The sequence below is a fragment of the Pelodiscus sinensis genome, chromosome 17, assembly GCF_052426305.1.
Source record: "Pelodiscus sinensis isolate ZL-2025 chromosome 17, ASM5242630v1, whole genome shotgun sequence".
NCBI classification, from domain to species: domain Eukaryota; kingdom Metazoa; phylum Chordata; order Testudines; family Trionychidae; genus Pelodiscus; species Pelodiscus sinensis.
Window position 1 is genome coordinate 35,288,003 of NC_143068.1, and position 13,619 is coordinate 35,301,621.

Here is a 13,619-nt window from a genome sequence, read left to right on the forward strand (position 1 = left end):
CGGCAGGCCTGATGCAGACAGGTGGGGCTCCTCCAGACCCCCGCTCCTCCTGCCATCCCTGCCCGTGGCAGAACTCCCTCGGCTTCCGTGGGAGCAGGACTGGCTCTGGCCACGCTCCTAGAGCCGTGTTCGGGAAGCCGAGGGAGTTCTGCCCGTGGAGTAAGGGGGCGCCCAGCCGTGCTGCCCCGTCCTCCCTGGACCCCCTTATCTCTGGCGACACATCCCGGCGGGGTGCGCCTCCCCAGGCCACAGCGGGCAGTGCAAAGGGAAGAGCCGGGGCGTGCGGGCCAGCTGGGGGGGAGCTTGTGAGGGTGGGGCACAGCCCCATTTCTGCTGAGACTTTTAATGAACCCCCAGCCTGTGCTCACACCCCCGTCAGGCCTCTCTCCCTGGCCCCTGAGTGCCTGGGGTGGGGCCGGGTGCAGCTGGGAGGCCAGAATGTGCCCAGGTTTCTGCCCAGACCCCCAACTCCAACGGGGCTGGGCGCGGCTCCCTGGCCTGCCCCTGCCGCTCAGCCCCCATAGCACAAGGGGCTGCCTGGCCTGAGACTCTGGGGACGAAGCTGCAGCCGGGAACGGTGCCGCTGGGGCATCAAGGCCACAACGCAGCACCCCGGCCTGCGTGCAAATAGCCCGGCCCACGTGGGGGGGGAGCTGCGGCAAAGGGGAGTCAGCGCCGAACGTGGCCACCTGAGTCAGAGAGAGGCTCCTAAACCCGAGGTCCCTTTCCCTTTGCCCCAGGCAGGCGTCCTTACGGCCCCGAGCCACTCGCTCCATCCTACCACGAGGAGCAAGGCTACACACAGACACAGACACACACACATACAGAGACAGACACAGACACACACACACGCACAGAGACACAGACACACACACACACGTACAGAGACACAGACACACACACACACACACACACGTACAGAGACAGACACAGACACACACACGTACAGAGACACACACACACACATACAGAGACACAGACACACACACACACACACACACACAGAGACACAGACACAGACACACAGACACACACACATGTACAGAGACAGACACACAGACAGACACACAGACACAGACAGACACAGACACACACACACACACAGACACACACACACACAGACACTGAGACACACAGACACACACACACAGAGACAGACAGACACACACACAGACACACACACGTACAGAGACAGACACACACAGAGAAACACACACACACACACACAGACAGACAGACACACACACACACATACAGACACACACACACAGACACTGAGACACACAGACACACACAGAGACAGACAGACACACACACACACACAGACACAGACAGACAGACAGACAGACACACACACACAGACACTGAGACACACAGACACACACAGAGACAGACAGACAGACAGACACACACAGACACAGACACACACTGAGACACACAGACACTCTCTCTCTCTCCAAATCTAGGAACAGGCCCCATCCCGCAGAGGCTCGGTCGGGGCGCAGGCCTTTCCCCGAAAGATCCCAACGCGCCTCAGTAACATGGGTCCCGGCCCCGCTCCCAAGGTAAATCTCCCACTGACCAGCGCGCGGGGAGGGTCTGGGCCTGGACATGTACGATGAGCTATGCGGGGGTCACCCGACCTGCAGATGCAGCCACCTCTGGGGTGGGACGTCGGCGCCCAACAGGCTGGACTTGGAGGCGCAGAGGGCTGGCGCCAGCGGCGGCGAGTGAGGAAGGAGGCGGGGGGCAGAGTGGGCAACGAGCCTGGAACGAGGCCAGGACTCCGGGTTTCACGAGATCCCGCGTGTCCATCAAGCCTTCCCCCCCCCCCCCCCTTGTTGGGTTGGTGTGGAAAGCGCCAGGCTCCTCCCAGGGCAGGGCTGTGACTGGCCGGCTCTGCGCCTGCTCCGGGCCCCTGGACCCAGCTGAGTTAATTCCCAGCAAGCACATTCAGCCCTGAGCAGGGCCCGCGCTGGCCCCGCACGCCCCCACTGCCACCCCCCATGAGAGGCCTCCTGTCCCCGGGGGGAGACTCCTGAGTCCTGGGAGGAAGTGGGGAGTTTGGGGGCTCAAAGGGGGGGCTGCATCCAGGGGGGCTCAGTGCCCGGATCTTACTGGTTCAATGTGACGGGGGGGGGGAGTTTGTGGTTTCAGGGAACAGCCCAGAGGTGCAGCCGGGGCGTCTGGGACCCTGGTGCCCCCCACCCTGCTCAGAGGACACGGCCGGGTCTGGCCAGAGGCAGACAAGGGGCTGCAGAGGGAACCCGGCGACCGGCCCAGCTGGCCCCAGCGAGGGGGGAACATTGGACGGGGGGCGGGGAAGAGGGGCCCAGGCGACCCTCTTACCAGGGGAGAGGACAATGGCCGGGGGAGGGGCTGTTGCGGGGCTATTGGAGGGAGCCGGGGGCTGTTTGGGGCTGAGGGCAGGGCAGGGCAGGCAGGACTCAGCCGGCTGCAGGGGAGGCTGGCGCGGGGCTGGGGCCAGGCCGACCGGCCGGAGGATCCGTCGCTGTTCAAAGCCCAATAGCCCCGCCTGTGCGGTGGGGGCTGAGTCGCTCTGGGCTGGGGGACAGGGGGCACCGTTCCTTCTGGGGGCGTCCGGGGGCCAGAGGGAGGGGACCCCCTGAGGGGGCTCATGGCGGAGGCAGGTGGCTGGAGGCCTGAGAGGCACCGACTGGAGGCAGAGGGGCAGACCCCCAGGTGAGAGGGGCCCCCCGAGAGAGGGTCACCGCACTGGAGTGGACCCCTGGGAAAGCAGCAGGGAGACAGCCCGGGACTGGAGGGGGGGCTCCCCAAGAAGGGGGTGCCGCACTGGAGAGGGGGGATCCGCCCAGGAGCCGAGAGGCCACACGTGGGCACAACTGGGGAGCCGTGACACCCACTTCACTGGCAGGGGGGGTGCATGGCGGAAGTGGCCCCCATTGCCCACGCCTGCCCCTCCCAAGAGGTGATCCGGCGAGGAAGGGCCCCCAGCGGGGGGGGGGGGGCGAGTTAGGGCCATGCTGGCGCCTCGCCAGAAGGAGCAGCAATGAGCTTAGCCAACGGGGCACCAGGACTCCATGCCGCTCCGAGCTCTGCCAGCCGCTCCCAGGGGCCCTGCCGGAACGCCTCCCTCCCGCCAACACGCCAAGAGCGGCCGCTGCTTTGGAGGCGCCGCTGGAGGCCTGGTTCCCAGAGAGGCCAGGCCGCTCCAGCTCCGGGTTATTCCCAGCGGAGTGGGGGGGCGGGGAAGCCAGGCCCCCGCCATCTCAAACGGCGCACCCAAAATCCACCAGGCACCAAACCGCAGAGGCCCCGTCCAAGACGGCTGCTCTTAGCCCTGCTCCTGCTGCCTCCTTTCCCTGGGAGTCGGCTGCTTGGCACATCCCCGGCGTGGGAGAGGAAACACCCCACGGGCCAGTCTAGGCCGGGCCGGGCCGGGCGTCTCTCCTGGAAGCACCAGGACTAAGTCAGCTTGAAAGGCAGAACCAGACCCCCCGGCCTGGTGTGTTGTGCCCTAGCGAGTCCGATGACCATGAGGCATCGTCCCCCCTCCGCGTGCCGTGCAGCACAGAACCGCCAAGGCCTGCCGGGGGGGAGGGGAGATAAACACTAGACCTGCGGTGTCACGTTACTGGATTTGGAGGGGAGCAGCCAGATCACTGCTGCACCCATGGGGGGGGGGGGTGTTGGCCCCAAGAATGGTATAAAAGGGGGACATGTGAGGTGTTGAATAGAAGCTCACTGTCTGCTAATCCTATGTACGCTGGTCATGTGACTGTATAATGTCTGTGTGTGTAGGTAGGAATCTGTAATCTGTGTGGATACTGAATATTTCCCTGCATGTGGTTGAGCAGTGGGCAGAGCCTGGCCTGTGGACATGCTAATCAGCGAGGCCCTGTGGGACAATGGTTCTCAATGGGCCAAGGACACACCTAAAGAATGAGGGTGACTCATACCTAAGGGCTACCAGCAGGGGACACAGGAATAAGCCTCGGGCCAGGTGACCTGCTGTAGCCAAGAAGAGACCAGGAAGGAGGGATAAAGAGGCCATGTGGTGGACTCCATCTTGTTCTCAGCTCAGCACTTCATCCCAGAGGCAGCAATGCAGGGATCGAAGAGCCCGGAAGACCTGTGAACCCATCCTGATCCTAGGATGCGCAACAAGGACTTTTAAACCAGCAGCTGTAACATCTCTGCTAGAGCCTGCATCGAGGACTGGGAGATTCGGTGCATGTAACATACTGTACTTTAATAACCTCACTCTCAGGCTTTTCTTTCTTGTGATAATAAACCTTTAGATGTTAGATGCTAAAGGATTGGCTCAGTGTGATTTGTGGGTAAGGTCCAGAGGGTAAATTGACCAGGGATCTGTGGCTGGTTTCTTGGAACCGGACAGAACTTGTTCGGGGTAGGTGGGATTGGGTGCTAGGACCCCCCACCTGTGTATGAGGCCCGGGGCCATCTGGGGCACGGATATTGCTGGGGTGTCGGAGGGGTTTTGCTTGTGAGGCTTCAGGCAGGTTGCTGAAGCGCTCTGTGGGACTGGTTTGTGGCCTGTTTGGAGAGGTCACCAGTCAGGGGGACTGTAAGGAGCCCCGGATTTGAGCAATTCGCCCTGAGTGGACGCCCTCAGCTGTGCCCAGACACGGCCCGGTCCGTCACATGCAGCGACGGCCCAATCCAGGCCTGAGCTGGTGGGCTGTGGGGCGGCTTGGGCAAGGTGCCAGGCTCAGGGAGGGGCCAGCAAAGGTTCTTGCCCCACTGGGACACAAGCAGAGAGAACCCACAGGAGGCCAGCGGGAGAGTCGCTGTCCATGTCAGCACCCCCGAAATCCTGCCCCCCCCGGGAAGAGGAGCGGGATGGAGGCCTGGCAGGAGAAACTGAAGAGCTTCCCACTGCTGGGCAAAGCAAGGCCCCTGCTCTGCCGGCCGCTTGGCACCCAGATTGCTGGGAAAGGCGCCCATGGCTTAGCGGCTCTGCTGCCTGGCTGGCGGAGGATTGTTCAATTCCAATTAGCTGCTGTTGCCCTAATGGGATCGTTCCCGCTGCCTTGCCCGTCGCCTGCCAGCCTTCTTCCGGGGAAAGGCGAGCGGAGACAGCTGACGGGCGAGGGGTGTCAGGAGTAATTGTCTTGAACGACTGCACGAGCGGCAGCAGGAAAAACACAGCGGCTGGAGAATTCCCACCAGGAAGCTTGATAAAAAACCCCAGAAGCCGGTGGAGTGTTTCTGAAAGTAATTGCTAGAATAATCAGTGGTGTGTGCGACAAAGGAGCAGGGCAGCACCGCGGGGAATCAGGGCACGGCTCCCTTAATCCTTCAGCCATTAAACTAACTGGCTTCTGCATGGAAGACGCTCACACTTGCAGCCGATGCAAAGAGGAACCCGGGTTCTCCTGCTCTGGAATGCAGCTGTTTACCAGCTGGCTCCGTGCGCGCTGACGAGGGCTGACCCAGGCTCACGAACCGATGGCACCCGCCCAGCCTGCGCACGCTGTCTGCAATGGGGGGCATGAATAATTGAAGGCGCCAGCGGAGGAAGAGAGAGGCAGAGATGGGGGAGGCGAGTGACGGGGGCGTACAATGCCGGAGCAGCTCCCTGCTGGGGGTGCCTGGCCAGGCACAAACCCAGGCCCAGCTAGCTCAGGGCAAAGCAGCGTAGGGCGAGAGGTGAGAGGAGAGCGGAGAGCGGAGCTGAACGGCCTCTTGCAGCCAGGCAGGCCGGGAGCCCATGGCTCGGGCATGCACCGAGGAGGAGGGTGGGGGACTAACTGCGCCCCCATCCCCCCGGAAAGGAAGAGACAGCAGGCACCCAGGAGCCCTAGTCACGGCCCATAACACCACGTGCAGAGCCTGGTGAACTGAGGGAAGATTTTCACTCCCACTCCCCAGTGCTGCCCGTGGGCAAGGGGTTCGAATATTGCCCCTCCTAGAGCCCGCTTTCGGGTTCACTCTCACCGCAGATCTGGGGCGCCTGGGCTGCTCGGCCCTCCCCCAAGAGCCTCCTGTGTCTCCCCTTTGGCTAGTGGCAGATGCGCCTCTCTGAAGCCATTTCTCCCTGTCCCAGAGGCTGCAAGGCCCTGTCTGGGCCCGCTGAAGACCTGGGGAGGCCTGGGCCTGCCATTCGACCCTGGCATGGGTGCTCCCAGTCTGACGTGCCCCTGGACTTGAAGCCTGGTTCCAGCCCCCCGGGCACAATGTTTGTCACTTCAGGGGGGCTTCCAGGGCTCTTCCCCCCTCTCTCCCAGCCGCTCCCGCTGCCGGAGCAAAGCCGCACCAGTGACTAATTAAATGATCAATCTCCAAGCTACTCACCAGCCGTGTCTCCAGGTTCGCCGCCCGCCCCGCGGCGCTCGGCTTGGTATTTGCCGGCCGCGCACAAGCCACGTAGGAGACACGAGCCACTTGGTGCCTGCGTCTCAGAGCCTCCCGAAAGGGCTCGCTTGTGCAGGAGGGAGCGGCTACGGAGCTGCCCCCGGTGCCCAGCCCTGGGACACGGCTCCCCAACGCACCCGCCCGCTCGAACCCCTGCACGCCGCAGCGACCATTTCAGACCGTGGCTGGCTGGCTGCGTTTCTGAAGGAGGCACTGGGGTGGCTCGGCCTCTGGCCCCCAGGGAAGGTGGCAAGCCCAGGAAATGCGCCGGGTTCTCTGGCACCAGCCCAAACGACATATTACACCAGAGTCTGACCACACGCTGCTGCCCAGCCCTGGCATGTGCCACCCCCCACAGCAGCACAGCCCTCCAGCATGGCGCCTGTGGTTGTGCCTCGGGGCAGGGACTGGCCTGCGCCCTGTGGGTGGCTGAGCCCCCAGAGTTTTGGGGGGCTCCAGGCCCTGAGCAGAGCCAGGGACAGAGCACAGACCAGGCTGCACCTCCCCCGCCCCGCCCGGGGATGTGGGAGCGCGTGGCTCGCCCCAGCGGAAGGCAACAGGCGCCCAGGGGGCAGGGGACCGAGCCTGGGGCAGCCAGTGGGAAGTTCGCGTGGAAAGCAGCCCGGCAGCGCGCGGAGCTGCCCGGGGAGGGGCTCGAGCCCCCGCCAGCTGGGAGGGGCCGGGCCCGGGGACCGGCAGAGCGGCCAAGGCGGGTTGGTCCTGCGGGGCGCCAGGGCTCCGGGCTCCGCGATGGGCTGACCAGCCCGCCCGCCCCCGGGCCCCGCTCGGAGCAAGGTCCCGAACTTTCCCCCGCTCGGCTCCCGGCAGAGCCGCGTCTCCCCGAGCTCCTGCGCCACCGACCCCCGGGCGCGCCCCCAAACCTCCGCACGCGAGCGCGCCCCCCGGGGCCGGCAGCGCCCCCTCCGCCGGGCCGCCCGGAGAGCCACCGCCCGGCCCGCGCACCGGCCCCGGGGTCCCCGCCCCGCCCGGGGGCGCAGGGCACGGGCCGGCACCCGGGGAGCGGCGGGCTCCGGGCGCCCCCAGCCCGGCCGGCGGCCCCCGCGAGCCCCGGGGGAAAAGGTACCGCCCCGCGCGCTCCAGCCCGCTCCCGGCTCTCACCGTTGGGCGCGGGGGCCCGCGCCGGGGCGCCCAGCTGCACGTAGAGCCCCAGGTAGTGGAAAATCCCCAGGGTCACGCCCAGGGCGCCCATGGTGCTCACGGCTCGGTCCGTGCGCGCCTGGCTCCGGCTCACATCGGGCTGCGCGGCCCCCTCCGCAGAGCCGCCGCCTCCCTCCGGTGGCCAGGGCGCGGTGCCGGGCTGCTCCCGCGCAGCCTGCCGGAGACTGCGGGACTCGTCCCTGCCGCGGAAGGAGCCGCGCTCGGTGGCGGTGCCGCGGCTCGCCCAGAGCCTCCCCCAGCCGGCGGAGGGATCCGAGCGCTTGATTTAGCATCAAAGTTTTTCCCGGGGTCTCATTGGCCGGTTCGGGCCGGTCCCAGCAGCGGGGGCTCCGGGGCGCAGGTCGGGGGGGGGGGGGGTTGCCGGGGGCGGGGCCAGCGTATCCCCCCCCTACCCCCCGCGAAAGGCCGCCTCCGCCCGCCCGGGGCCCCGCGCTGCGCTATTGCCCCTGCCCGTGTGGGGCACCCGGGGCCATCGCCAGCCCCTCCCGCGGCGGGGCCCCCTCCCGGCCCGCACCATGGACAGCGCCCGCCAGAGCCCCGCGCCCAGCACCACGGACAGCGCCCGCCCCGCGCCCAGCACCACGGACAGCGCCCGCCCCCAGGCTCCGCTGCGAGGCGTGGGAAGGGCCCCCAGCCCCGGGGTTCGTCCTGGGGGTCCGGGCCCGGCCTCCCCCAGCGCCCGCTGGCTCAGCCCGGGCTAACACCTAGGAGGCCGGGGCAGGGCAGCCCCCACGAGCTGCAGCAGGGCGGCGCCGGGAGGGACCAGGGCCCCCCCCCCAGCGGTACATAGGGGGCCGAGCCGGGATGACATGGGGGGGCTTACCCTGCCCCCCCTGCTCCCGAGTCACGGGGGGAGGGGGCCGGGGGCGAAACTACCCCGGCGACCAGGCCAGGCGGGGAGCTCTGCCCCCGGTGCCTGCCCTCCCGAGTCCCCGCCTCGCCCCGCGGCTGGGGGGCCGCTGCTACTGTCCACTCCAGGCCAGCTGGTGAAGCGGCTAAAACCCACCGGCTGCTGCCCTGATCAATCCGTTCGTGCCTAAGGCTCCTCTCGTTCTGCAGCCCCAGACCAACAGGGCTCCCGGCTGGGGCTATGGGAGGGAAAGGTCAAAGCCCGGCAACAAGGGAGTAGGCCCTGGGGCTCAGACAAAGGGGTCTGGACACGGCTTCCCGGCGGGGAGGAGAGAGCAGAAAGAGCTGTCAGGGCCGGCCCGCAGCTCTACAGAAGCGGGAGGGGGGGCACGAGTCCTGAGGGAGGGAGCGACAATCCTTTGCGGGCGGTAGCAGCGCAAACTGAAGGAGGCTGGTGATACAGCTCAGAGAGGAGATTCCCTGCTCCCCGCCAGAGGGGAACTAGAAAGTGGAGGGGACTCTAACCGAACCCCAAAGAACACTCAAGATTGCTGAAGAAACCAAGGCAGAGACTGGAGGCAGGAATTTATTGTTTTGCCTAAATGGATATAAATCAGAAGGTAGGAATTGTAGAAAATTGATAAGGGAAGCAAAAGGAGACAGAGACACCGATGGGCCAGAGAGTTAAGGAAAATAAGGAGACATGTTTGGGAACAGCACCCTAACAATGATACTGACGCATTAGGAGATAGATGCAAATAGTACAACTATGGCAGCTGTGTTCAAGAAATATTTATGTCTGAGGGAGACATGATGCATCCCGATGCCATATAACGCCGCCCTTCCCACCCCGCTAGCATCTCAGCATGAGCATGTCTGGCTAACTTGCACCCAAGAGTTTTAAAGAGCTGGCCGAGGAACTCACTGGACTGTTAACACTGATTTTCAGTAAGTTCGGGGGGGGGTGTCCAGCTCCCCAACCGGGGGCTTCCAGTTAGCCCCCTACCTCTGCGTTTAGACTCCGTTAGAACCCTGCTTCGGGAGCGGCTGGGCCCTCCGCGCTCAGTGATGTCGGAGCCAAGTGACTCTCAGCTCCTCCCGCCGCTTCCCGAGGGGCCTGCGGTGGATTTCGGGCCTGATGCTGGGCTCGCAGGCGGGACAGGCTTGGCCACGTGGGTTTAGTTCCCTTTCTGCCAGGGTTTGTGCTCACACCAGCCCCCGCCCCCTGCCCCACCTCTGCGCTCCCCCTCGTCCCCCTAGCGGCCGGTGGGCGCGGGGGGGCTGCGCTCTCCCTTTGAGTCACTCTCTGCCCGGGGGACGTGCTGCTCCCGCCACTAGGCTTTGCTGCTGCGGGGGCAGAGGGGCTGAGCCCTGGCTCCAGGGTGCGTGTCCCTTTGGGCAGAGCGAGCAGAGGCACAGTCTGGATCCCAGACCTCGGCGCAGGCTGGGCCCCGCCCCCGCGGCCCCGCAGGGAGTCGAGTAACCGATAACAAAGGCCCGTCGGTCGCTGCCGCAGCCTCCGCGCATCCCACCCCCGCGCCCCGCCAAGTGCATTTGTGCGCAGGCTGCCCAGCAGCGCGGCTCAGTCCCCGCTTGCGCCCCCGCTGCCGCCCTGCATTGAAGCTATTAGGAGCCAGGTGGGCAGGCAGCCCGGCTCGTTCCGCCTGGCACTGGGTCTGGGGGCTCACCCCCCCACCAGACAGACGCCGGGTGGCAGGCCACAGGGCCAGGAGGGGAGCTGGGTTTTAAACTGGCTCCCCTCGCGGACCAGCTCCGGCCTGGCCCCCCGCGCTGCTGCTTCTGGGACAGAACAGCGCGGAGTATCTGCCCCCCCCCCCCCCCAACTGATCAGAATCGGGCCCACGCGGAGGGCGGGGCCTAGAGCTCACGTGGGCGGCTCGGGAAAGGCCCGAAGCTCGCAGAGGGGCCGCAGGCAGCGGATCAGGTGTCTGCTCCGAACTTCACCTCTCTCGCTCCGGCTGGGGGCGCGCCTGGAGGCGCGGCCGGGTCAGACCCCCCCCCCCCCCGCCGCCTGTCCAGTGGGCTCGGACACACGCGGGGTTCTCCGCCCAGCGGGCTCCGTGTCAGCCACCTCTGCGATCGCCCGCGGTCTGGCTGCGGGGGGGCTGGGGGGCAGCTTGGGGCGCGCACAGCTCCGCACCCCGCCGCCTTCTCCACGTGCCGGGACCAGCCCTAGGCCAGGCCCGGCAGCCGCCCCTGCCCAGCGGGGAACGGAACATTCCTCGGGCCCTGTCGCAACCCGGCTCCCGGCCCGCTCCCCGCTGGCTTCTGCCGCAGCTCGGCCGGCTCTTGCCGGAACTGCGCACCGGGGCGCCCCCGCTGTGTGTCCCCTCGGGTCCTCCCTCCTCTCGGCCCTGCAGCCAGCCCCTCCCTGGGCGTCCCCGCTCGCCGCAGCGCTCTCCTGGGCCCGGCTCCGGTCGCCTCCCTAGCACCCCGTGGCCGTGGAGCGTTGGCTGCCCCTGCCAGCGCCCCCGCCCGGGGAGGGGCGCCCCGCGAAGGCGGGAGCCTGCAGTCGTGGCACCAGCAGATCTGCCCAGGCCGGAAGGGGCAGAGACACGAGGCTCGGCCCCGCTAGCCAGGGGGCCCCGCGACAAGAGCCCGGCGGGTATGATAAGCCTGCGGCCGAATCAACCAAAGCCCTGGCCAGCGGCTCCGGGGTCCTGCTTCTGGCAGGGGGCCGAGCGTCACGGAGCCAGACTCGGTACTGATGGAACCGCTGCACGCCCCGGCTCCGCTTCCTGTGGGTTCTGGTCCCGCCAGGCGCCCTTGGGCAAGCCGCGGCAGCCCCGTGCCTCAGTTTCCCCACCTGTAAACCCTCCTTTGTAAAGTGCTTTGAGCTCGCCCGAGGCGGCGCTTTCCCTGAGCGAGACTTTGGGAGTCTCCTCCCAGCAGGCCGGTGCCCCCCTCTCGAAGACCGGCCGGGATCCCTGGGCCTCGGCACTGAGAGCCCAGGCCTGGGAGGTGCCCAGCGGCTGCGCGTCCCTCGTAATGGCCCGCGCTGCGCAGGAGCGTCCAGCGATCCCGTTGAAACGCCTGGCGTCCGCTCCAATCGTCTCCGGCGCAGGCCAGGCCAGGCAGCGGCAAGGGGTGCGCGCTTGTGAGCTGACACTCGGGCCGGACGAGTCCCCGCTCCAGGAGGCTTCCTGGCTCCGGAGCAGCCTCGCGGGAAGGGAAAGAGCCAACCTCCGTGCACCAGGGGCACGCGTGCACATTTCACTTTCCAGCGCTCACTAGTGAACGGGCCCAGGCCCCGCCCCGCGCACCCCAGGGGATGGACGGGCGCTGCCGCGTGTGAACAGGCCCCTTTCCCTGCGCGCTCGGGGCCGGGTTTTTCAGGCCCGCGGCCGCGCTTCCAGGGCTGCTCGGAGCGAGAGCGGAGCCCCGGCAACCCGCTGCCCAGGCCGCGGGGTTCCTCGCTTCCTCCCGCGCCAGACCGCCGCCCTCGCCATTGCACGCGCAAAAACGGCTTCTGCCCGCACAGCTCACCTGCCCCACGGATGAACAGCAAAGCCATTTGCATATGTAAATCAGGCAACCAAGAGCCCCGCCGCCCCTCGCGGAGGAAAGCGAAAGCTTTGCGCGCGCAGCACTGGAGGACGCCTGCTTGCGCGCGCGCATCTAGTTGTGCGCGCACGAGTGAGCGCGCAAAGCTGGAGGCTGAGTGGGAACAGCTGCGTGTTGGGAGGCGCGCGGAGGGCTGGGGAGAGCCCCGCGCGGCCGGGGCCCAGCACCCGCATTAGTTCACTGCCTAGGCCGAGGGGCCCCGCATCTCACCCTGGCGACGACTGGATCCGTCAGCCCAGTCTCAACGGAACCGACCTCTGCGAACAAGCGGAGCCGCCCTCGGCCGGGGCAAGGCAGCGCGGCTCCATCTCGCGTGGGCGCACGAGGGCTCAGCGCGGGAGCCTTTCGCCAGGCCCAGGCTGCACCCCCACGCGAGCCCGCGCCCCTGAGAGCGGCGCCCTCCCCCCAGTTCCCTGCCCACGGGAGCGTCCGGGGTCCCCCCTCCGGCGAACCAGAATCGCTGCGCCCGGGGCGGCTGGTCTTGCAGCCAAGACTTGGGCAACCTGGTCACATTCCCCGCTCGTCTCCCGTGTCCTTGCGTGACCTTGTCCCCCTGCGCCTCGGTCCCCGCGGCGGCCTGGCCACAGCCCCGGCCTCCCGGGGCGCACGGAGAATCGGTCCCCGCAAAGCGCCGCACCCGGCGCGGAGCGAAGGCCGGAGGCAGCAGCTGCTCCAGGATCGCGTCTTCCAGGGGCAAAGCTCCGCAGCTGCCCCGATCTAGCAGCGCCGGCTCCCGGGCAGCTGGACAGAGACGGGGGGGGGGCGCGTGGAAAAGGAGCGTTTCCGGCTCCGTCACTTCACTTGCTCTTCTCCCGCGCCCCGTCCAGCCCGGCGGACACGGGCCGGGCCCGGCCCCAGACCCGGCTTCGAAGGGCCGGAAACCAGCCACGAGCCGCCCCGCCCCGGCTCCCGCCGCCTTCCCTGCTAGAGCCTGCGGCGCCTCCACGCAAAGCCCCGGCCCAGCGGGGACTCCAGGGCTGGCAGGAGGCCACCCAGCGGGCCAGGCCCTTCTCTCCGGGCACCCTGCACGGAGGAGCGGCCCGGCCCGGCCCTGGCTACGCGGCACCAATGGGGAGCTGAGTCGGGCCAGGCCGCGTGTGGCGCACCCAAGGCGCACGGCGGAGCGGGGAGACCAGCAGGCGCCCCCCAGCCTCCACCGTGGACCCCAGTCTCCAGCCTGGGCTAAGCCCGGATCCCCTCCCCTGCTCCAAAGCCCTTGGCCCAAGACCAGAGCCTGCACCCACCCCCTCCCCCAGTCTGGTGCAAGTGAGGGAGGAAGGGGGCTGGAGCGAGCGGGGGAAGGGTATTGGGGTTGAGGCAGATCGTGCGTTGCCCCTACATTGAAGAGACCTTGTGGGTAAAAAGGTTGGAGCCCTCTGGCCTAGGGCCCCGGCCGCCCCCACCCCTGCGGCAGACGCTCGCTCACCTCCCATGTCTCCACAACGCGGCTCATCCATCATCTTCCCTCTAATTCACTTCCACTTTGCCTCCTCCGGCGGGTCTGTGCAACCAGCGACGGGCCCGGGGCCAGAGCCAGGCGCAACACACCGGCCTCGCGGGGAGAAATCAGCTCCCAGCTGGGCACCAAGCCGCCCATGGGGGGGGGGGGGGAAGGCCTGCCCCACTGCCCGGTCTTACCGGGGCTT

General features: G+C 67.3%; 1 protein-coding gene across 1 annotated transcript in view; it reads right to left on the minus strand.

Moving 5' to 3' along the window:
- VSTM2L (V-set and transmembrane domain containing 2 like) overlaps positions 1 to 7,725 on the minus strand; it is a 36,034-nt gene extending 28,309 nt beyond the window's left edge. Inside the window, exon 1 of the mRNA XM_075900796.2 lies at positions 7,480 to 7,725. Within this exon, the coding sequence (XP_075756911.2) occupies positions 7,480 to 7,570 (91 nt within the window). The 5' untranslated portion in view covers positions 7,571 to 7,725. The remainder of the gene's footprint in view (positions 1 to 7,479) is intronic.
- Between the last annotated feature and the right edge of the window lie 5,894 nt (positions 7,726 to 13,619).